At 49.9% G+C, this 25,420-nt stretch overlaps 1 protein-coding gene across 1 annotated transcript in view; it reads right to left on the bottom strand.

The window, feature by feature from the left end:
- Positions 1–25,420, bottom strand: part of LOC133351693 (SRSF protein kinase 2-like) — a 71,262-nt gene that overhangs the window by 30,317 nt on the left and 15,525 nt on the right. Inside the window, 1 exon segment of the mRNA XM_061567103.1 lies at positions 697–1,049. Within this exon segment, the coding sequence (XP_061423087.1) occupies positions 697–1,049 (353 nt within the window).

Raw genomic sequence — 25,420 nt, 5'->3', positions numbered from 1 at the left:
AGGGCACACGACGGGGAGGGGATGGGTGGCCAGCACCACGCATGGTGGCCTTTGTCTCCCCTATGCTAATGTTTACATAACAAACCAGGTACTCATGAGGCTGAATCGACCAAGGGAAGTCCAGAACCGGTTAAGGTATTTGTCACCCATGTTAGCCGTGAGCGGGAATCAAGCACACATGCACATTTACACACACAGACTCCCCACCTAGATTGAAAATATATGTTTAAAACTAATTTACAAGTGATTTGTGTCTTTAGTATGTTGTCCTTCCCCCGCACCTCTGGTTAGCGCGGTTGGCTACGTGCAATGCAAAATAAGTTCAAAATACATGCACTTCCAAACACACAAAAAGACAGACGCACACACACCCCACGAAAGCCATCACGAACATGTACGCACACACTTCATTCAGGGCTCTGGGCCCACCGTCCTCTTGACATCCATCAAACCAGCAGTGCCGAGAGCAGGGACACTGAGCTGCTCGTTCACATCTCCGCAAAACCCCCCCGTGGAGCAGCAGCAACAGCAGCGCTCGTCCCTACTCCCGGCTTCCGAGCGACACGGTTTCATCTCAGGGCATCAAACGCATTTTTGATTAAAGTCCAGAAACGAGACGCCGCAATGCTCGCCACGCACAAGAGGAGGGGGGTGCACGGCAGTGCGACTGGCTAGTTTGCCGCCGGTGAGACCAACCTTTGCAGTAGTCATTGGGGTCCTCCTGCTCCTCGTCGTCCGAGCCCAAGATCTCCTCCTGGTGCGAGGGCGGCGCGGCCATGGGCAGCGGCGGAGTCACCGCCGGGGGTGACGGGGTAGGCCCGTGGACGGGGGCCGTTCCACACGAAGGGGTGTCCGCGAGGGGAGGGGTCGGAGCTGCTGCCGCCGTGACCGCCACCGAGCGGGAAGGAGCCTCCTCGAGGAGGGGGGCCGCCACGTGGGCCGGGGCTGGGCCCTCGGGCAGCAGGGGAATGTCGGTCGGCCGGGAGGTGGAGGCGGCCGGTGGGGCAACCTCCAGGGGAGGGGATGCATGCCTATTGCCAGCCTCAGGCCTGCAAAGACAGAGACAAAGAACGCCGAGGCGGCCTCACAAATGTGTAGGAGCAAGTGCCGTTGTCGTGAGCGAATATTAGGCTGGATGTGGTGCACGAGGGGGTGGTGGGGCCAGTACCAAGCCTGCCCGCGTTGTTTAGTCAATTCCGATATTCACGCATTGAGTATTTAATTCGACCGAGGGAAGGTCCAAGACCGGTTTAGATACCACCACATGCAACCGATGTGCATAGCGGCCTAGAATAAAACTCAAGTCTCCCAGAGCCTAGTGCTGTGTATGGAGCACTCTAGTTCTGCTCCTCACAACACACAAACACACAAGATGAAACGCACATGGACGCACACGGTGACACACACCCAACACAGAGATCACAGCAGACAGCACATGTCGAGATAACATCCAAGTCTGACTCATCACAGTTCGTGTACCCAGCTGCTTCTATATATACTCAAGCATTAGAGTTATATATATAAACCGAATGTATATAAATTGCTGCAATCTACGAATGCCAAGTGGGGAACCGCCAAACGCGTGGCTCTGTGGATAGCTTCTCAATTAAGAACATCATGTTTCGAGAATTCCGTGCAGGAGCACACAAACGCGATGCCACTTGGGAGCGAGGAGGAAAATTAAACGAGGCGAGGTCTGGGAGGCGCCACGGCCGGCGAGGCCCCTTCCGATACTTACATGGCTCCGTCGGCTCGAGCCGTCGCACGTGCCGCTAACGAACGCCGGTCCTTTACCCCGCTGTTACGTTGCCCATCTTTTCAAGGTCACGATCATGTGCCTCCACTCTCCGTTTTATAAAACATTCTCATCCGTCCTCGGCGAGAACACACTGTCACCACCCCCCTCCCACCCCCCCCCCGCGTGCCCCGATGAGGTAATGGTAACCATGGCGACTCTTGCTCGCCGCAAAACGTACGCCAGGCAGCACCATGGCGACGGGCCCACGTGACCACCCTAGTCGCCGTGACGACGGCTTCATCCGCCAGTTCCTCGAGCAGACCGCCAGACTAATCCCGGCAACATCTGCCAAGCACAATCGCCTCCCTGATTGCGGCACCCGACTTCCCGTCCCATTCCCCACTTACCACCCCTACGCGCCTCTGAGCCGCACCAGCAGAGGTGGTCAGCGGCCTCAGGCTCAGCACCAGGTGGTCGTCGTTTTTGTCTCGTTCCAAGGGCGCCAGCAATTCGACGTTGCGATTACACAGAACGCCCACCCTCCCACCTCCCCCCCCTCCCCCCGTCTGCTCGTTCCAGCTGCCGAAACTCACCTCTCATGGCACCCATCCCCTGGGGAGCATCGTCCAGCACCAGCGTGACTGGCGCACCGCTCTCGCTCGTTTATGGCTGGGACGTGATTTAAAAGACGGAGGGGCCTCAAACAGGTGCCCCCCCCACCCCTCTCCCAAGCACCCCGGGATCGCAACTCACCTCGACAATGGCACACACCGGTAATGATGTGTGTGTGTGTCAGGGGGTGCGGCTGCCATCGCTGCTCAAGAGTGAATGTAACCGCAATGTAAAATGGTCATCAGGCGCTGGCACCGCTCATTAAGAATGCCAGCGCGTGGCGACTTGACGGCAAAACCACGACCACACCCCGTCCATGGTTCACCCAGCGGGTAAAATGAGAGAGGCAAAACGCAAAGTGAAATGCTGTGCGCACAACGGGCATTGCCATCTGATTTTCTTCCTTCTGTTTCCTTCGTGAGCCTAAATGTTATTGCAGTACATCATTGCACATATAATTTGCATGAATTGTAAGTAATTAACTTGGCCAGGTCGCACAACGGAAGGGCGATCGGCTCTAAATCGGAAGGTTGCGAGTAGAAATCTTGGTTGGGTTGTTGACCAAGGGGTCACTTTGTAGGAAAATCAACAGCGGTTGTCCTTTGGAAACATTTTCCGCTCTCGGCTGTAAACAGGAGTTGAGCACTGCCTTTATGCTAATTTAAGCAAGTAGTCACTTTAACTCTGACTTTCAAGTCATTCATTCATAAACACTAGGGATGAGACGATTCACCTTTCAGAATTTTTACAAATCATTAGGCTCATTATTAGATTCCAGAATACATGATATGGTTTAAACTTGAAGTTATGGTAGCACAGCACCTCTAGTGGCCGAATGGGTCACATCCACCCATCACAAAGTGACACGTTGGTTGTTGCATACTCGATTCGATGCATGAGAATCTACTTTCATACTGAACGCATCGATGCATCGTGACACGCCAAGCGGACACCGTCAGAACGACTTTGATTTCTGCACAACGCGCGGGATGGATCGTGGAAAAACGTGGCGCTTTCAACTAGAGCGCAAATCTGCGCCGAGATGTTGTCCATCAGGAGCGGCGCTATTACACGGCGTCAGCGCCGAAACGCTCATAGGATCATTGTGCCGCTCTTTCAGATTTACACGTGACAAATTGACACATTTGCACCGTCCCATTGTGAGCGAGAGTCAGATGGAAAAAGCACTCAGAATAATGGTCCTGGGAAGGAGGCAAGGCAGCAATGCTTCATGTGCTGCTGCCTCTTCAATGATCGTCACATTTGGCCAGGGCCTTGGGTGAACCTGGAAATAAAAAAAAATATATTACCCCCCCCACCCCCTCGCCTAACAATGAGTTGGTTTATCCTGGCAGCGTCAAAACTCACACTCCTGGTTCAACTCCAGCTGCCTTGTTCACCCCCAAGGTGTGAACACGGCAGCTGGAGGAGATAAAATCTAATATTTTAAGTGCATTTGGTATTCACGCTGTTCTTAACGTGCAAAGCTATCACAACGGTGATATGTTTCGCAGCCTGCAATACTATCTCAGAAGGGGGCAATGTTGCTATGTATCTTCTCAATTTAGTCGTTTGCGGGTGAATTAAAAAAATCGGCAAATTTGGAGCATGACGTCAGTCAACAATGTCACTCATTTTTAATGTGACAACTTTTAACGTCCGCCGTGAAGCAGATAGCGCGTAACGTCTCGTGATTAATACGCCTGCAGTATTCACCAGGGCGGTTGCAGGATTCTAAATGTGAACCTCAGCAACAAGCGGCATGCACTCCCGCTGGGCTATGTTAACCCCTAAAACGTCCGCTCGAAACAGCGTCTTTACATCCTACAAATGTGAATTTGTGTAACGTGTTTTTAGGTACTCATGAGCACCCAGTTTAATCCAGCATTTAACCTGATAAAATCCCACAATTTGCATTTAATAAATGCAGTCTGCTTTCACAATGGGTGCTGCAAGAACACTCTCATCTTCGCCGAGGCGTGACTTAATTAACAAAACCCATCAATTATAAAACCTGTTCCATCGACCGCACAGGGTGACAGGCCCCGATATCGTCAGAACGCCCAGCTCGCTTCGGGAGCTGAGACACCACAGGATAGACCAGACGACTCGAAAAACGCACCAACGCTGAGACTCCCCATGGTGCCGGCTCACATTGAGAAAAAAAACGCACACTTTGACCCCATCCATCCATCCAATAAATCAATCTCGTAACATCCACGCTTCAGCATTTCATAATTTTGCATGTGCAACGCAGAAGTGACTGATAATTAGACCCACGCTTTCATAATTTATTCAAGGGTCGTGGTTGTTTTTTCCGTCGACATTTCGGCGCAGTGCCGCGCGCCCACGTCGCTACCGATCAAGTGAGTGATCACGGGACTGGGGCTCGCGGTCCGAGGGGATATGCGAACGCTGCCACATGGCCCCACCATGCAAAGTAGGGCACGTGTTGTGCGGCACGCGGTTGTGAGTGCCGGCTCACCGGATGAACTCTTGCCATCGGCAGGTTCCCTTCGACCAAACGGCCACATTATTTCTGGTACTCACGTCAACACAAACGCATTGCCTGCTTTGTAAACGTCCAATTGCAACTCGGTGATCTTCTGAAGTTGGGCTCGCATTCTCTGTTCGTCGGACAGCGGCTTTGGTTGGATACGACACCTGGCCCCTCCTGACCGGGTTTGGTTAAACTCATGAGTGGGAAACGTGGGAAGGGGTTGTTATGATTGGAGTTAGGGCTGGGGTTTGTGAGACTTAAGACTGTTCCCTAGGGCCTGGATGAACTTATTTTGGCCTCTCTCCCGCATACGTATTAGGCACTGAATATTAATAAAATCTATCTCCCTCGTCATACGAGGGTGGCTGGCAAATGAAAAACACTGCAGGCAACAACCGTACGAGGCCAGGATTCTTCCAATTCATGAACGGTTTTGATTCCTCAACGATAGAGTGGAATGCAAACACAAGGTTGGAGCTCAAATCCTGGTTTGGGTTGACTCAGTCCAGCATCCCCCCGGGGTCAATAAAATTATTGGGAAGATAATAGTGGTTATCCAATCGATGGACTTGCCCTCTCACCAAAGGAATGTAGAATTTCCACTACAGGAGATGAGCAGCACCTCCATGCTCATTTGAGCAAGAATTTTTTTTTAATAATAATGGACTGTGTTTAAACCTGCTCAGGGCAAAGTGCTAATGCAAATACTCCATTCATGCACAGGCCTTAGGATTCCACTGCCAACATCTTGCGTGATCATTCGATCTAACGGTGTAGGCAAAACACAGACATGCACGTGCGGAAGTGGGGACGGGGAGTAACTAGACCCAGGCTACTGGCAGATGGGCGAGGGTGGACATGGGGATGGTTGGTAGGGAGAGAGGGCATCCACCCACCTCAAGGTCGGACGCCGGCCGGCAGCCCTGGGCAATGATGGGGTCGGCTTTGCCGTCTGATGCCCATCTGCTAGCTCTGAGCCAGGGGGCTCAGGGGTGTGGGGGGGTTGGTGACCACAGCTTTGTGGTTCTGCACAAGGCTTAATTCGGACGCGATGACCGCACAGGTCGTCGAGTCTGCCGCTTGCATGCGCGCATGTCTTGCGGTCTTCGCAGCGCGTATCGATTGACCAAGCGCTACGTGTCATCCTCGGCCTTGTCCGAACTCTATTTAAAAAAAAAAACTTGTTTATGAAAATACCCTGGAGCATCAGTTTCTGTTGCCACGGCTCATGGCTTAAAAGCAAATGCAACAAGAAAAACATGAATAAAACACTGACCTTGTAGGGCTGCATGTCCTGGGCTGCCCAAAAGGGGTTTGAGGCTTCATGAATAACAAAGTAAGACTTGAAAACGCCTATCAAGTGAGGAGGTAGTCAGGTGGCAAAGGTTAGTGCAAAGATGACACTGCTAAGAACCTGGCAGCCACCACCTGTGATTAAACTGCGTTCTCACGTGTGGTGAGTTGATGACGTCAGTCCAGTCACAGATGGCCATACAAAACATAAACCCATCACATTAGATTTGGTTTGAAATTCAGTTACATCGGTTGACTGTTATGCAGAAAACATTACTCTGCAACAGGAAAAGTGGAAAAGTGCTGCCTCCTACTCTGTGGAGAAGACAACACTTAATGGGATCTCGGGAGATCACTCTTTGATATCGACTTCCGTGGGTCATTCTCTAACACGGTGGGGGGGGGGGTTGGTCTGCTGTGCGTAAGCTCCGATTGGATTCTTCGTCTCATAACATGACACACGTTACAGCACCATCACGATACAATTGTGGAATAAATTTAACAATAATAAATTTATCAACAGAATTACCATCAGGTACTCTACCATAGCTGGCAATCGTGACGTAACTCAACCGGCATCGCGAAATGTACGGGAGTGATGCCACACGAGTGCCACAATGATGCACTTGACCACAACTCGTGTTTTTTTTTTCTCACCAGTGAAGCGTCAAACTAATGACGTTCAGGCTGGAACACCCATTTTCGATGCACGGCAATAAGACAAAAGCTGTCTGATTAAATGCTCGCATCTCCCTTTAAACCGGGGATACCCTTTGTGAACAAGACTGCTGTCGGAAAGTACGTTCCATGTTGCACAAGCTGCCAAAACGATAAACCAAAAGCGTAACAGCCCCGTTTTGGCTGAATGAAAGTATGCACGTGACAGCGGCCTGAATGTATCTCACAGATCACGTTGTGTTTTGCCAGCACCGGCTTTGCGGGCTCAGCATCTGTATTTGTAGCACGGGGGAGGTCGGTGCACGTGCGTGCGAATGTCTGTATACGTGCGCGCACGTGTGTGTGTGTCTATGTGCGCGTTTGTGTGTGCGCACACGTGTGTGCGAGTGAGAGGGGGAGCAGCCTCGCCGTGCTGCTTCCAGAAGCGTCGCTTGTTCACGTGGCTCGCCCGGCGCCCTCCGAGCGGTGGCAGAAGCAACGACCCAGATGGCAGCGCCCGACAAACGTGAAAACGTGACGCCACTCAAAGACGTACAGGAAGAACAACCCACAACAAACAGCAGGAAGGTGCACGGCTCCCGTCCATGTGCCTTACACGCGTGTAATGTGATCACATATACAATGTCCTCAGCCTTATCTAGACCACCAGCTTAAAGAGCTGAAAGCGTGGCTGTGACCAAACCACTCAGAATGCGCCCGAATCATCAAATCGTGTAAGCCCAGTAGGAAAAACAGCCTGGGAAGATGCTTGGATAGAAAATCACAGGTGTTACAGGCGGTGGTGCTACATGATGGGCAGCAGAGGGCGCAATACTCAAAATCCCCATTGCTATACTGGATGTTTACGCTCCACGGCCTTCATCAGCTCGCACTGACCAGCTTGGTGAAATATGGGTCAAATAACCCCCCACGTTACCCGCAGGCGTGGGGAGGTCCTCATCCAGCAGTTGATTGACACAGGGGCTGTCAGTGTATGCCCATGCGTCCTAGAGACTCACTGCTTTGCATTCTACATGTGCACTATGCTGCAACAAAAAAACTGGAGGCTTTAATTAATTTGTGACCGTGAACCCTTACATCACAGACTTGTGGAGGGTCGAATTATTACATAGCTAGTAGTTACACCTGGAATGCATAGTATTGTTACTACATATCGAGGTGACCAACAAAATGGGAGCTATCCTAACAGCAGTCTACAGCAAAATCCCAGCAAAGGGAGCCCTGGTAGGGAGAGCTGGTAGGTTGCGGCCTAGTGGCAGTTTCAGTTAGATCACAGTTAAAGAAAGCCACCTGCAACCCCTTGAACTATACGCGTGTGATGCATATATTAGTGTGTAGAACATGCGTGTTAGTGTACGTGTCTGTGGTACATGGCGCCTGTTGTGGTGTATGTGTGCCCGTGTTGTGGGGAGCAGTGGTGTTGTGCTGAGCACACTGTGCGACCAACCTGGCGACCCGAGTTCGTGTCCCACTCACGACCAATAACAATGGCGAGTATCTGAACCCGTTACTGGGCCTCCCCTAGGTTGACAGCTTTCATGGGTTCCTGGTGTGGGGTGTAAACATTGCCACTGAGGAGGCAAAAGGCGGTTGGGCGTGAAGTTGGCCACCCACTCACTGTCTTGTGTGGCATGCAGTACTTCATAAGTGGTCGTTAAACGTTCTTGCCCCAAAAGTCTGGTAACAGTTATACGGGGGACCTGCGTGTTAAGTGTAGGTGCATGTGTTAGTGTACAGACCAGCTGGTGCATCTACCAGTTCTTTGAGTCAGTCAATCCATGGCACCTGGGGTATTTTCTCGTGACCTCCTGTTAGCGAGCCTTCGACAGTTCACGTAGCCTCAAAGGGCACCTGGCCTGACACAGGTACTGTGATGACGTCACAGCCACTTGGTGGTGAATGGTTGTTGTTATTGTTCTTGTTTTTGTACAGACCAAGCAAAAACAAATACCTGGGTGTGTGCAGTGTATTGTACTGTGTTCAGCACAGTAGTCTTTCCCGCTTGTCTGAAGTAGGTGGGTACCGCTCCACCCCTACCACCCCTCCCCGTCATCTTCCACCACCCCTGCCCTTACCACTAACCTGTTGCGGTGAGTACATTTAATACACAGTAATTGCAACTATGTTTTGGTATTTAATTTAACTTAAACTATGCTTTTATTCGCCGTATTCGCCAGCATTCATCGGGATAAATGTGGGGTCCGGATAGCCTGGGATTTATTGCAATAACCCAAGAAAACCCTCAATGAGTCTCAAGATTATTTTTCAGGAGGGTCCTGTTGCATTGTGAAATTTGGCAAATTCCTTTAATATGTGTTTGTTGGCATCGCATGGGAGACCACCAGATTATCTCGAGAAAACACACGCATACGATAAGGGTGGGGGCGGGGGGGGTAGCACACAACGTTCGGCACAGATAGGTTCAAGAATCATAATAATTTAAACTTGCAACACGCCACACAGTCGTCGCTCTCGACTCTCAGGCGAGAGGGAGCCAGCGCCAACAATTTTCCAAGCTCTGCGGTCCCCAAAAAATGAAGCTGTTATCGTCTAATCAACGAGTTGTGGAAGGAAACCGGAGCACCTGAAGAAAACCTAATGCGTCCGAGGGGGCAACACTCTCACCCATACAGACGGAACAAGTGGAGTCCAAATTGTTGCAGTCCTGCCTTCTCCTGGCAAGCTACGGTATGGCACCTCAACGCCCACGGGAAGGGAGTTTCACATTATCTGTGCGATCCACTAACCCTTGCCTCTGCGTGCACCACCGGCCGCCCGGATAAATACATTGCTGTCTTGCAATCTCCGGGACGCCTCGCAGGTCGATAATAAAACACCTTCAAACACGTTTCTTTTGTTATACTGTAGCAAGTGTGCTTTTTAACTACTGTAGTACTGCCCTTCACCGTCATTGTCGGTAAGAGCCAGCATGCCTGCCTCCTGCCTGCCCGGTGTGCTCCTTACAGTGAGCATAAGCACAGCATTACAAATCACACGCACCATCGTATATGACCTTAACGCGGTACGTGCAGCGGAGACAATATATATAGCAGCAGAACCCATTCCGACGGCATGCGCGTCACTAGAACATAAACATGGTGCAATGTGCGTAGTGCGCTCGATGTGCAATAAACATAACTCACGGTCCGTGCCTGCACTGCAAATTGTGTTTATGAAAATAATAATTATAATTTCCCGCACGCACGCGTGACCGTGGAATTACAGCCGATTGTGCGTGTAACGGGCAAAGAAGGCGAGCGTCGTTTATTAATACAGTGCCCAACGTTCAAATATTCAAATTCCATCAGCTTGTCTGGCATTATCGCGCATTTGGGTTCTCCGTGTACCCACGGACACATCCGCCGTCGGGCGCAAATGTGCCGCCAGTGTCAAATGGGCAGCACCCGGGGGACGAGGCATGGCCTCCGCTCTGCATTTTAATGCCGATTCTTCTGACGCGCCTCGCACGAAACATCGTCGTCCTCCGCTTCGCAGCCTCTGACGACACCACCGGCTGCAGCCGCTACACCATGCAGCTAAAGAGGCTGTTTGTAATCGCAAAGCCTCGATTAGAGGCAGGCTAACAGTCGACCAAAGCTGCGGATCACGGGAAATGTTCTCTAAATGTGCGAGGTGCACGACACCGACACCACCTGTGCACCAAGCTGTTGCTGACCTCCTAGAAGTCTCACATCTCCTCCCTTGCAACCCTACTCACCCATAATCACCCCTAGGGTCACATAATGAGAGGACCGGACTTATGGATGTTATTGACCACCCTTTCCAAGGAAACAAATCTGCTCCGGTTGCCCTCCGCATCGCGCTTTTGACGGAGAGTAAAAGTTTTGTCATTTATACTGAGTTGCCCTCTTCATCTCCCACACCCACTCCGCAAAAACACTAAATAAATCCAGTCCATTACCGCCAATTTGCCAGAAATTATCAGCACACTCTCGGTCGCTCCATCAATTATTCATAGAGACATGCTGAGAAGTGTATTTACTTATGAATGCTTAATGACATCATGGCGCAGGACACAGCACGCCTGTGACGGCACTTCCGATCATCTGCCTGCACACAGATTTCAGGTGCTGCGGCACCAAGTGAAAACCTTAACAGCTCATGGTGTTCTCCGCACCCACCTCTCAAGGACAAACCGAACGGCAATGGCGGCAGCGCCGACAATAATTGCACGCAGACTAACAAGGCTTAACGAGCCTTGAACAACGTGAGGATAAATTAACGAGAACATCAGCCCGTGCGCATGGGCAGGTATGGGGCGGCCTCACCAATTCACAACGTGAAAATATGAACCTGTAAGTATATAGAACTCAGAAGCTAAGCTGGTTTAAGCCCGCAAAGTAATTGGATGGGTGACCACCACACACAAACAGGGCTTTCAGGGCTACAATGTGGATAGTAATGAGCAATGTAAAATAATCTATTTGTCGTGACTGTGATTGTCACTGCGTGCTGCCGGGCTTACGAAGCCACGGCGGATAGTGTGTTGGCATTATGTGCAGCCCGCTTACTGGGCGGAGTACCAGCCTTAGCGGGGCTTGGGTGAGCGCTAGTCAGCGCGGAGGCACCATGTACAGTGTGCGGTGCGGGCTCCCGGTGAGGGAGCGAGAGGGAGTTAGCCAGCCAAGGTTACGTTGGGGCATGATACGCTGGTTGACCTGCCGCCACGTGACCGGATGACATTGGAGGGGGGCCACCGGTGGACAGGGGCCGCTGGGCGGTCACGTGGTATAAAAGAGCTCTCCGGAGCCTTTGGGAAAGAGCTCGAGAGATCTAGAAGGTGGGCGGGGGGAGGGGCGGAGCCAGCCCCAGCCGAGGCCGATATAACGGTGCCCAGTGAGAGGCTCGGGGTTCTTCGTGTTGCCGGTGATGATGATCCATGTCGGGTAAAAGAAGCCTCTAGCCACGCGGTCCGGGACCCAGCTTGTGGTCTGGGCCGGGATAGCGAACCGTGTCTAGTTCTGCCGTAGCGAGGTTAGATGAGCATTCAACACCAATGTGTCGGTTGTGTTATGTTATGTTGAGTTCTTGAATAAATAGTGTTGCTCCCAAGACAACGTCTGCGACTCAGTTGGACTCACTACATAGTGCTTGATTGTACTTCTATGCTTCCACATCTACGATTCTCCGTCTTCACCAACTCCACTCTGGCCAGCGTTGTGACAGAGGCATGGGGGAGGCCATCATCCAGCAGTGGACTGACAAAGGGCTGTAGATGTACACAAATTGTATAAATTCACTGTTTTGCATTCTACATGCTAGGAAATAGAGCCACGTAATTCTTTCATTGAATTGTGACCCCAACCCATTAATGACAACAGATTAAACTACATGGCGCGTGGTGGCGGCCATCACAATAGGACTTAGCCTTTTAAAAAACCCAGGTCTCTCATGGAATGCTGTTCCATGCGTCTCAGTGGCTTTAACATGCTGGTTCAATAAAGGAGACTGGTACTGAATGGTTTGACTTTCTTATGCTGTACACGTACACGTCGACTTGTCAGGTGAATGTGATGCATGTCTAAGTGAGACACACGCTTGGCCCTTGTGCCAGGAATGTCTCAAATGAACTTCTTCTCTGCCATGGACGCGGACCATGGCGTTTCGACGGGGTAAGACACTACCGGTGCAGCCATTATTCATTTCGCTCAGGCGTCCCCGGGAGCTCGCCGCTTCTGTGACCGAGGCGCAAGGACAGGCGCCATCGCCACCACGGCGATGCATTCCTCCCGTTACCAAGTGGCAGGGTGAGCACCGCGGGGCACGGCCACTCCAGCCTCGGCAAAAACAATCGGCGGCGGCGGTGGGAGGGGCGGTGCGGGGATGAGCTATGATGGCTCTTCACACGGCCACCATCAGCGGCAGGCGGCAAGAATGTTTTTTTCTGCAGGTTGTATTACGTAACGGTTAAAGAGACCTTTCTCTGATGCGCGATTCTATCACACAATGGACACGAGGCTGATGGATGAGCAAAGGCACTTGTGGCTGCTTAAGCGATGACAGCTTGAGATTAGTCAAGATTGTCAGATTTGCATAAATGCATTAACGGTCTATTGCTGCACCTCTCTACTCGTTCGCGAGTGAGATTCAGAGCACGGGAGATACAGGTGGCGCAGGGCGGATCCGTGACCCAAACTCGATAATGCTCACCACTCCCAGGGGGCATGGGGTTACGGGGTCACAGGCCAGCAGTGTCCACCACCAGATCATTAGCACTCCCCCTAATGCACATAACCAACTCCTCAGTGAATTAACAAACCTTGGTCTAACATCGGCGAGTCAATCGCTCTCCAATGCAGGCTGCTCTGGGCAAACAGGCCGAGCCTCTTGTCAAGCCACAATTATTCGGTTGACACTTGACCGATTACAGTTGCGGAAACCATGGCCCAGGGACCTGCCAGCACCACTGTGGCTGTGGTCACACCGCACCTTCCGCCTGGCCAGCACGCTACCCCCCCACCGCCTCCCCCGTGCAAAGGGTAAACGTGAACCTAACGGTCACCCCAAAGGGGGGGGGGGGGGGGGGGGGGGTGCAGCCGCCACAATGCCGTAGCGCCGAGGCAAGCAGCGACACACGGTGTACAGTACCTTTGTGGGGAGGAGCTGGTGGCAGGATGCACTGACATGAGATGTCGGTGAGCAAACCGGCAGCGCTCGGCGTCGATGGCAAACCGTCGCGGAAACAGCAAGCGGCGGGGAGCGGCGTCGGTCCTCCCACCTCGGCTTTTGTCTTGATTCCTCTGCCTTTGTTTGTTTTGTGGGGGTTTTTTTGTCTCCCTCCCCCTCCCACTCAATGCCTGGCTCGTAATGAATCGGCCAGGCCGAGTGCGCTACTACGGAGATCCAGGAAACGTCTGTCCGTGCGCTGCACAGCGAGCCTCGCAGCAGCCCTGCCTGCACCGGTGGGGCGAACCATTGCGCTCACGTCGGAGGGGGATGGGGGGAGACGGGTGGGGAAGAGGCAGTGGTGTTGGGGTGCAAAGGCTGCCTGTGCGCACGCATCGTGCGTTCCGCACACCCAATGAATATTTAATAAATTAAATATTAGAAATTATTCATAATATTACTACAGGCACGCCGGTGTGTGCAGGCCGTATAATAGCAACGTTGGCAGTCGAGGCTGTGATTGTCGGCGACGTTTGTAAGGGACCCCCACGGAATGTTCCCAGTGGCTCCCGCTGCGTTCGCGGTAAGAATACCCAAGGGCCCCGGCCGTCACACAATAGCGAGCCGCCACCGCATACACGGCACGGCAACAAGAGGCCCGCTTCCCTCCCTGGCCCCACAGCAACAGGCGAGTCTGGGCCTCCTCACCATCCCCTCACTCAAGACAGGCCCCTCCGGGCCACACCTTTGCTCCAATCAGATCCCCGCTGTCCGGTGTCACCGTTGGTGGCGTTCAAGCGTTCCTGACAAACAATTCGTCCCTTCATGCATTATCCCTAAGCCAACAAACGCACCTCGGCGGAATGGCGATAATCGCATTCCAAGCAACTAGCCTCCTTAAAAAAAACATAACAAAAATGCATTTGTGTGGGCTTCCCTCAGGCCCCGACACAAATATGCTGAATGCGATATGAGGAAAATAAGGGCCTACTTATAGGGTGATGGCTAGAGATTAAATGATTCACCACCCCTCACTGCCCCTCCTCCAATTTATTGTGATGTAGGGTTCAGATTTAGAATTAAGAATCAATAAAAAAATGTTTTTACAAGGTTGTCTTATTCGTCAAACTATCCAAATTGTGCTATTGGCATTGTGCCAGATGAATAAATTATTTAGAACGCTCACAGAACTGTGCACTGGCCGCCTCCTCTCTCGTGTTATAGAAAGGCTCTTGGATGAGATATCAAAGAACTGCATCCGAGATCCCTGAAAGTGACATTTTATTCACACAATCAGGCAGTTCTTTGCCACCTGCCATGCTACAGTGAGAAACGTTTAGAAAGAAATATTGCATGACAGTCAAACCCATACTCTTGGTTCTTTCGATAAAGTCACGTAGGTAGAAAAATAACAGATCACGGCGTTTCGATCGCAACACAAGCAATCGTCATCGGGTGGGACAACCACAGCTGACTTCACTGAAAGAACCAAGAGTATGGATCCTTGCAGTCACGAAAACTTCAAGTCAAACCTATATTGAAAAAAATTCTCAAACCTGGCATTTAGCCAAATGAACTGCAAAAGAAATGAGTATACGACCTGGCCGAGACCATCAACTACTCACTACACCTGCAAACCTCGTTTAATTACAGGCAGCTGAAACCAGGAATCGAACTCAGGATCTTCATGTTGCAAGCTCAGCACTCTGACCTCTGAGCCACCTGGCCACCTCAATTATTTTGTTTAAAAAATTGTAGTGTATGACAGCTCCTCCAGTGGCTAAAAAGGTTATGTGAACTATTTACATGCACCTGCATACAGGCAGACCGTCGCTTAGTGCGACCCCATAGAACGTCGAATCATTATCGCGCTCTTTGTCCTGGAGAAAGTTTTTACAAAACATAGTGAAGAAAATAAAAAATATCAAGCACTTACGAGTAATAATGCTCAGAACTGGCCAAGGAAATGTACCCGCCCACATCATCCGCTCAGCCTAAGAGAGCAAAGTATGCTGAACTGACCAGACACCCACCCCCCACGATTCGTGGCCAGATGAGAACTCACGAGACTGGGATAGAGTCTCACCTAAGAGCAACTTCGCCACAGAAATTTAGACGGAAGGCATCACTAAGATCACAGAGGTCCTGGAGCTCTTCTCCGCAGCAGCTCCTACAACCTCGTCTCCCACTGCTGCCTTGCAGGAGTACGGTAAAATAAATTTGTAAATACAGTCATTATAGCAAGCACTGGCAATCTATATATTCATTTATTTATTTTCGTCAGAAATAATGTTTACCATCTGTTATTAGCACTATTACCGATACTCCAATGAAGCTTTCATATATTGCTCATACGAAAGAAATAACGCTGTCAGGAACGCATCCCCAAATATACAATGGTACAATGACCCATTTCAGCGCTGTGCGGATGAGTGCTCACTTCTCCGCATGTTGAGCGCTAAGCGAAGTCTGCCTGTACTGTATACACGAAATAAAAATACACCAACTCAGACTTAAATAATTCAATGCATAATGTATTGTGCGCTTAATAATCAATATTAATTAATGAACTGGAAACACTATATTTAAGCGCTAAGAACAAGCAAATCCTAATGCTAATCGGTGAATCGTTCCTGGCCTAACACTAGCCCACGATGGCACCACCGTGCATGGAACATGGTAAACACACACGGTGACAACTCCTCGTGTCGCCGAGCTGGTCGCGTTACCGATAGGGGCACGCACGCAGACCTCTCTCACCGGCGATAAAACACCAGCACCATCGGTCCTAGAGCCCAGAGTCATTAACGACAGCCACTCTTGGACGACACTCGGTGGCGACGGACACCGAAGACTGGAGCTGCACGACAGGATGGTGGCTGTGGCGGCAGCTGCTGCTGCCACTGCTATACCGGGCGAGACCGTGGCACCAACGACGATAGGCGCCACGTTAGAGTGTGGACCGCCCCATTCCCGAGAGATTAGGGGTAGGGTGACTACCAGCGGGGGGCCCGACCCACTGGGGACTGCAGGGGGGGGGGGGAACTCGGGCCAACAGCAACGCAAACCCCACCATGTCCCCTCCCGTCCAGCCCTGCCTTGCCAGGCGAGCCCATTGGCCAAGGAGGAGGCACTCTGACGGATGGGCCACGTGTTTGGCGCATTCAACAGGTGGAAGCGAGTAGCGTGGGGGTCCAGCAGACCCTGCTCCTTACCAACTCGTTCGTGGCGGACAGCGAACGACTCGTTCGCTAGCTCGCCCCAATGGCACCCGAAACATTTAGGCACATTTTTCATCATCAAGAGAAACCCCTGAATTTTGACGCAGTGTAAAATAAAACCACCGCAATTGGATTATATTTTACAGACGGGTTTCATGAGACTTGCTTATTAAATAAAGCTCGGGTCGAGCATTTGAATTCACCATGATGACCGTTTACCCTCGTTTTGTTTCAACATCACTCCCCATGGTGTACAAACACAAAGCTCTCTTTCTTTTAGCCACACACGTTATTTTCATTTTTAGATTTATAAAAACCACAGGTGGTGATTTTCTGCTTTGAGTGACTTCACGCAAATTCCTGCATGAAGCCAACAACCAAGGCTGGCACGATAGTGATTTGGGTGATAACGAAAAAGGATTGTCCGATAAAAGCCGGAACGGATTCGACTGCTCTGCAATCTCACTGAGCACCACCACATGGGTAGATACCTTCGCTGCGTGTGAAAGCTCTGCCACCGTCGGTGCATCCCAACGCTCCACATGCCTTCTGGACAAACTACAATGAAACAAAAAAATGGAAACCGGACTATAGGGAGGAGAGAGACTAAAGACCACAATGCTGTGGGATGCCCTGTGGTGTTAGATGCAGGGGCATCTCACAATTCACAAGGACGTAAATTCCAGTTGAAGGCTAAAGTGCTCGAGAGACAAACGAGGAGGTTCATTCGGCTTGCGGGCAACCATTGGGCAAGGGACACGGCCAGAACTGTGTTAATGCTAAGTGGGGAGCATTGCAGATGGGGGAGATACAGAGACACACGCATAGAACCTGAGACAAAGAAATACATGCACAGAGAGACAGGAGAAAAACACAGAGAGATACAGAGACACATCGATAAAGATCAACATAGAGACGGACACAGAGATATGACACACGGAGAGCCTGAGACAGAGAACAACAAGAGATGTGGAGTGATATAGATACAGAGGCATGGAGAGAGACACGTAGAAAGAGGCATGGAGAAAGGCAAAATGAGAAACACGACGAAACGTGGAGACAGAGAGAGAGATACGAAGCAAGGAAATAATTACATAAAGAAAGAACCGAGGAGAGACAAAGAAGCCCAACGTGGGAGAAAGAGCACATGTTGAGGGCCACTGCATAAAGCCCCTGTGCACATCGCACACGTGGGTATCGACGGCACATGGACACAGCACACAGGTGGGGTGCTGCCAGATTGCCCCACACCGGTGACCTCACTTCGCGGAGCCAGGGCCCTGGGCAAGTTCCGCAAGCATTTCATGAAACGGCCAAGTCTTACAAGCCTACCCGTGATAATTCCACACACCCGTGCATGAGCAATGATACGGTTAGATCTCCAGAGCTATGTTTTAACCACAACCACGAACACTTAGGGTGGAATGATGCATTGCTTACAGTTGAGCGGTGACCATAAAAAGCATGATACAAGGTAAAGGTGCAGCCCTGCAGTTGCTTGTTCACGCCACTGCTAGTGGAAGACCGACCACTAGAGTAAGATCCAGAGAGGCACTGTAGAGAGTATTTTGGCCTACTTCTCTACACTGGCCAGACATCTTGAAAGGGGTGGGAGTAACCTACACGATGGACCCACACCACACACGACCTGCCAATCAACTTCTTGTGGTGTACCCATTAATAACCGCTGGGTGGACGAGGTTGCGAGGGGGACTTACGAAACTTTCCCATTGTTTACGCTGTAGTGGAGACCTCTGATATTTCAGGTTCATTTCATTTCATTTTTTTCAGTTTCATTTATTTGGTATAGCCCTGTGAGCCATTCGGCTCTTGAATTGGGTGCAACCGCAGCAAACAAAAAACAAAAACATGAACAAGAAAACATCTTAAAGTGACTATGCGCAAACAGAAAAATCCAGGAAAAAACTGCAAAGTCTTCCAGAAAAAAAGCACCGTACACCAACGCTGTGCAAAAATCTAGTGGGATGCAAGTCAAACAACAACAACAACCACAAGACAACTTAGATTAAAGCCATCATTCTAACTCCTCCGTGCTATAACAAACAAACATGGCCAAACCAAAAAACTTTTTGAAATCACCTAAATAAAGCTGTAAGCAATGCAACAGTGATCATAGGAACTGTGTCAGAAATTTCACAATAAACGACAAACAACATTGCTAGTCCACTGCACCATGGCACCACATACGTGTGCTTTAAAGATGATCGCTTCATTGGAACACTTCACAAGCCACCGTTGACAGTTTATATTGTATCACTTGCCCCCATATGGTCACAATGAAATTAACAATTCACTTTTTTCATCCACTTGATTCACCTACTCTCAAGAGAAGCCACTCTCTGGGTAATGACACACTCAGTTGATTCTTACCGCTCACGACAAATGCGTCAAATCACGCATGTAAGAATCACTGATTTTCCAGTCGCATATGTATAGAGTGGTAGAGAGTGGCTGCAGTTGTTAATGCATTACACCATCAATCTGTTTAACCGGAGTTCCATTCCCAGCCATGGCTTTACATCAGGAGCAACAGATAACTTAACCGGTCCCAGCCTCCCCCAAACTCGCACTCTGACCAGCGTGGTGAAGTATGGTCAAACAATCACCTATGAGTGACATGGCCACGGAGGGGTCTTCATCCATCGATGGTTTGACAAAGGGCTGTACATTAGGAATGCTATATGTTGTAATGTGGTATAACATCACAATTTTTAGTAAAACACAGGACTCTTCAATCAAACTGCGACTTTGGATAGTAACGATTTATCAAACCAACAGATGGGGAGAGGGGCTGAACTGTGCTACCAAAAAAAATAGCCCCACGCATTCATCGCAGGATGCCTTCAGTACCATGCTGCTCCAGTGAGCCACGAGAAGACACCGAGAACGAATTGAGTAAGGGGAGACGCACACACTGCACCTGCCGCGCCAAGCTCACGCAACCAAATAAAATCATGCGAGAGCTGAGCTTTGTTAACAACTGAGTATGTTAGCTGTCATCTCAAGCGAAACGTTGTACACAATTGGCAAAATTTTGCTAGCTTTTCAACATTCCGGTTTGCTGAAAACGAAATAAATTGGCATGTTTTCCGTGTGACAAACTTGATTTGATTGGCTGTCGCCTGCTAGATGGTTATATTAAAAAAACGTACATTTACCGACACGATCTAACTCAAAAAGAAACTGATTATGAATCATGAATGAAATCCAACACTTTCTGTAAAAATGACGAGGCACTCCATGACAACAGCCCGCAATGCATCGTATGATCATTCACAGAGTGCTAGCTTTGAATGACCGTTGCCTCTCAGCAAGTGCTAATAATGGGGTCCCCATAGTGTAAAGGTACAAGTCCCTTCCATAAGTGGACTCAGGGTGGCACAAGGCATCAGTGAACAGTTCTCTTTTTTGTAACTGATGAGACCTAATGAGAAAATAAACAGTCTAAAGCGGTCCTTTGTTTCACCACTACCTGATGGTATGGCGACGTTTTCAACCCTTTTTGAGTTGGTCGCCGTCAACAATAACACGGCCACACATTCAGCTCTGGCGAGTTGGTGGTCTAGCCAAGGCTGAGAGCATTGTACATGCGATGTCGTGGTCACGTGCCCATGCACGCAAGGCACATATATGGCAGTTAAACCTCCTGCTATTTGCGAGCACTACCACCATTGTGTGCTGTTATTTCTACTTGCATCACTGTTTGAGTTGAGAGACGGAGTGGCAAAATAATAATAAAACAATTTAAATTGAAATGCGTAAAATAGGATTCTCGTGATCCACAATGGACCAATTAAAGCCGCGGCTGTTGCCCCGGGAGTGCACGCCTGTTACAAATAAAGGAAAGGCTCGGGGAAGAGAAGCCAGTGGCCATTAGTGGTACTCCGGCACAGCTAAGACACAACCGCCAGTGTTTTCAGCCTCTTCACGCACCACCAACAACAACCATTAAAAGTTTTTATACGTTTATATTTCTATCACGGTTACTGAGCACAAGCCCAAAGGCTCAAAACGCCAAGCGGCCAGCAACTAATAGCACTAACAAAGCTCAGATAGGTGAGAGTTGACACGTTTCTTTGAATATGAGCAAGGTTATAATAAGGGCTTGGGAAAAAGAGACAATGGGGAGGAAATTCCAAAGCGGAGCAGTGCGAGTGAAGAAGATTGGAGACAAGTGTTGTGACCTGCAGTGTGGTGGATGAGCAGTGTGGAGGAGACGAAAGTCAGCCTGGTTGTGGAGTCTCCAACATGGGTGGAGGAATCTGAGTAAATTTCACGTTAACAGTAATCATGGCGTCTAAACGCAATCGCGTCTTCAAGACGCTTTACAATAAGGGAAATGTACGTTTGGATGAAAAAAATGAAGATGTGGGGTGAGATGCGTACGCAGGCCGCACAAAGATTGAGGCACGTGGGTAGCATCTAGAAGCATCCAGCAGCATCCCACCTTGTGTGATGCTACGCCGAGGCAGCCATACAACCTCTTATTCCTACTCGCGCAACTTAGATCCATTAACTTGATTGCGTTATATCCAATTCACATTCGCGTTATAAAAATGTGTTCCCCAATACATGAATCGCGTTATTACAAATTTGCGTTATGAAAACACCCGTTATAAGAGAACAGACTGGACTGGGCCACAGCCTGAAACGAAGCCATTGGGGGCCCAGCACCCACAACAAACAGAGTCACAGGGACGGCAAGGGCAGTCTCGGCAAACTCAACAATTGCACGTGGACCTCGCTGCACACACACCTCACCTTCCCAACGTGGGAAAACATGTTTACATTTCGAGAAAACTTGGCGATGCAAATAGCCCGGGGTGTAGCATCTGCTTTTGGCAAATCACTTAATTCCCCAATTTAAAAAACATGTCAATGAATAAAAAGATAAATATAGGCTAGTGATGCGGAATGGTGTGGAGGGAGGAGGGGGTAGGGGACAGGCGAAGAGGGAGACGGGCCAGCAAAGGATCATGTCACGTCTGCGTACAGTGCGGCGCACGTCGATGGCACATAATGGTCGATATTTTTTTTTTAAACCCCATAAAGTGAAAACACATGGTGCCTCTGGGAACTCTATCTTCTCTGCTCATGCCCCACTAAATGCCAGAGTCTGTGTTGGAGGTAATTTGCATGTCCAATTGTTGTGTTTATCTTCAATGCGTCACATTAGCTAGGTTTGCACGGCTTCATAAATAAATGCATGATATTAGTAAAGCCTTTATGGTGCTAATTTGAATGCTCGCAAAAATGTTGGGCCGACAAACGGTAATTTGTATCAATGACTTCACAGCGCTAACCATATTTGAGCTCTTCATTAAGACCATGTCCTTCCAATCACATGCACATGGCCCTGCAGGTTTATGACTGTAAAGCATTTGAAAACAGGCGCAAAATAAGACATAAGATACTAGTTTCCAGAAGCTGAGAATTTAAATACATTGGAATGAATGAAAATTACACTAATGAATTAAATGTAGATCCCCCCGCCAGTCTAATTAACATCGTGTGTGTGCCGTGTCAATAGGGTTCAGAGCAAAAATCGAAGGGGCATCTGTGCAAAATGTGACACGAGTCCTGTGACATGCCTTCTACGCGAGCCACGAGTCCAAATCAACATGCATTAACACCTAACCCTACACACACTGAACCTAACCCTTCACACACGGACCCTAATCCTCCATACACCGACCATATCCCTGCACAGAAAATCCTACATCCAATGACCCTAACCCTACACAGACTAACCCTGCACACAAAAACCCTACAGGCTGACCCAAACTCTTCACACTGACCCTAATCGTACACACACTAACAGTGACCCTGCAAACAAAAACCCGACACCCGCAGTCCCTAACTCTGCACAGAAAATCATACACACACCGACCTGAACCCTACACCCACTGACCCAAACCCTGCAACACAATAAACCTACACTGATCCTCAACCTACACACAGACCCTGACCCTGCACTCTCTGACCCGAACACTGCACATCTTTACCTGACACTCACAGACTCTAACCAAGCACTCACTAACCCTACTCATACTGACCATAACCATGCACACAATCACCGACCCTAATTCTACACATAATTACCATAACCAAGCACACACTCTTACCTTTCCACACAAGACATGAACACAAACTCAACATGAGTTAAACATAAATGTGGAGCTCAAATTAAATGGTGTAATTAATCTACATTATAGTTGCACAAACAGAAAGTGTTGTTTGGCTGGATGGAGTCATATAGTCATCGTGGTAACCTGGATGAATTTTGTATTTAAGTGATGGCTTGGACAATTTGTATGAGAAAACTGAATACATCTGTATTTGTTAATGTAAATAACACACTTGCATTCATTATTATCTCACATGTTCTTATTTCCACCTTATTACCTTCTGTCAAATTTTCTGAACGTTTTTAATCATAGGCCAAGCAAGCACCTTTCCTTGCCTAGATTCCCTGCCGGGTTCCCTGGGATAAGCTTCCAGGCGAAAGGGAAGGGTCGGGGCCAGGGCCCCCACTTTATCACAGAGCCACGGGCCGTGATTGAGTTTAATGGCTCAGCAGTGTGCAATTGTGTTGCAAACAATTGCACAACATAGCATGTTGCTTAGCATTTGAAGACAGCAACTTAATTACCCGTGAGAGAGATGAAACACCAAAAATCGGCTTAACATTTTTATCACCAACTATGATGAATCCACTGCTGAAGAGGCCTCCATGGACCATCACGATTTATGGTTTTCAGCAACTAATACATTCACTTAGTAAACTGCATGCAAACCGATTACAAACCACGATCTCCCAGTGTGGACGTGCTTCACGCGATCCACAAACACAAAATACACCAGCCCGTAACCTTGACCATAACCCTAAACTAGCCATAAACTTTCTGTCCACAGATAGTAAACGAACGGAGCGCTACGCTTTCCTTCAGAGGTACTGCTTGATTTCCTGGACGGCGGTCTCCGTGGCTGTCACCAAGTGGCTGAGGGGACAGCTGCCTCAGCACCGCGCAGTGGGATTCATTTCAGCCGCTTTTGCCCAGGGTCGGTAACTTTGGCAAATATTTCCCCACTCAGCGCACCACTTCCAGAATCTCTTGCTATGGCGGTAGCTCCTCCAGACTACGTGACCTGTACAAATATTTGATGAGAAATTAAGGCCTGGCACCACAGAAGTGAGACACCGATTGCCTTTCATTAACACGCGGTGGCTCGACGAGGGTGAACCGTCTCATTCCATCTGGCTCGGCGTCGATCATAGTGGCACACCGCCCGTCAATGCATAGGCTGCCGAAAAGCGTGGTGGGCGGTTCCAACCTGCAAGGTTAGCGCGACACGTAAAGTAGGCCATCAATGCCAGTTGATCTGCCTCCATCGATCTGACCGGCTCCCAGACCGGCTGTGCGCGAGGTCACCCGGCACCGGAGGAGGCCCCTGGGCTGCACGTCAAATAAAACGATTGTGTGATTCATTGGCGGCCTCAAGACACGGAGTGACGACGTTGGCGAGGGGGAATGGTTGCATCACACCCTGCACACCGAAGTTCGACTCGCACCAGAAACTGGTTGCACACCGTGCGTTGGTCGCCAGGTGCAAATGCTTAGATCATTGTCTGCGACGTGTGGGGGGAAATCGAAGCGGAGCGGACAAAAATAACGCAAACACCACTGCGAGTGGCAGGGTGCAGACGAGCATTGCCAGTCGTTGACGGAAATGGTGGCTGCACCCACGGCTCCATACTGCTGACCACAAACAACCGCGTGTTTATTTACACAATTACTACGATGCACCAAATCCGTCTGCCTAACGGCAGCACTGACAAGGCTGTTTAAGTCGCGTTGGAGACGATGGGCGGCTTCGGCACAAACGAGCGAGCATCGCACCAGATTTGCGTTCGGCCACAGGTCACGCTCGCGGCACAATGCAGAGAGAGTAATGGTGATGCTATTTATGGCACGGGCCGTCCAATCGGCAAGCCACAGCACCAGCGTGCAATCTGCCAGCTGTCAGTCTCAATCTCATCACACCTGCCGGAGGCTGGGTCGGGGGTTGGGTTTGGCGACGGAGGGCGGGTGACGAGGCTGTACGAGAGGAGGGGGCACGTACGCTCACACGCATATAAGCGCCTGCGTACGCGCAACAAGAGGGCTCGCGCACGCGGCGAGCGACTAGCGAAAAACTGGGCCACGCGGCCCTGCCCGAGGCCGGCACGTGTCACGCCACCTCTAGGCCCTTGCTTGCACCATTCGACGTCCCGACTCCAGTTACGACGTCCCTATGCATCTTGGCAGCTGTGCGCCAAAGTGCTGCACATGTCAGCCGTCAATGTGATGCGACGACCGTCCTGTACGTGTGCGTGCGTGCGCCGGCGCGTGCGTGCGTGTGCTGTGACCGGTTGTTTACACATAGAACAACGTGTACGGATGGGGAAATAAGATTACGCTTGTTTACCCAGGAAAGGTTCACCGAGCCTCAAGACTATTTTCAGGAAGGTCCTGCTAAGTATTCGCAGTAAGGGGCGACAACGTCTATGTTTCCAAATTAAGTAATTGGTGGTGTCATTCAAATTTCGATCATGACGTCAGCACACAACGGCCTACCCTTTAAATGCGAACACAGAAAGGCTAACGTTCGCTGTGAAGCAGGCGACGCGCGGTAATTCATGGTTAATACACAAAATTAGTGATTTATGGTTATTGCACACCAGTAGTA

The sequence above is a fragment of the Lethenteron reissneri genome, chromosome 38 (genome assembly GCF_015708825.2).
Source record: "Lethenteron reissneri isolate LAM-NWPU_2019-01 chromosome 38, ASM1570882v1, whole genome shotgun sequence".
In the NCBI taxonomy this organism is placed as follows: domain Eukaryota; kingdom Metazoa; phylum Chordata; class Hyperoartia; order Petromyzontiformes; family Petromyzontidae; genus Lethenteron; species Lethenteron reissneri.
Note: the sequence above shows the minus strand (reverse complement) of the source record. Positions and strands in the feature narration are given on the sequence as shown.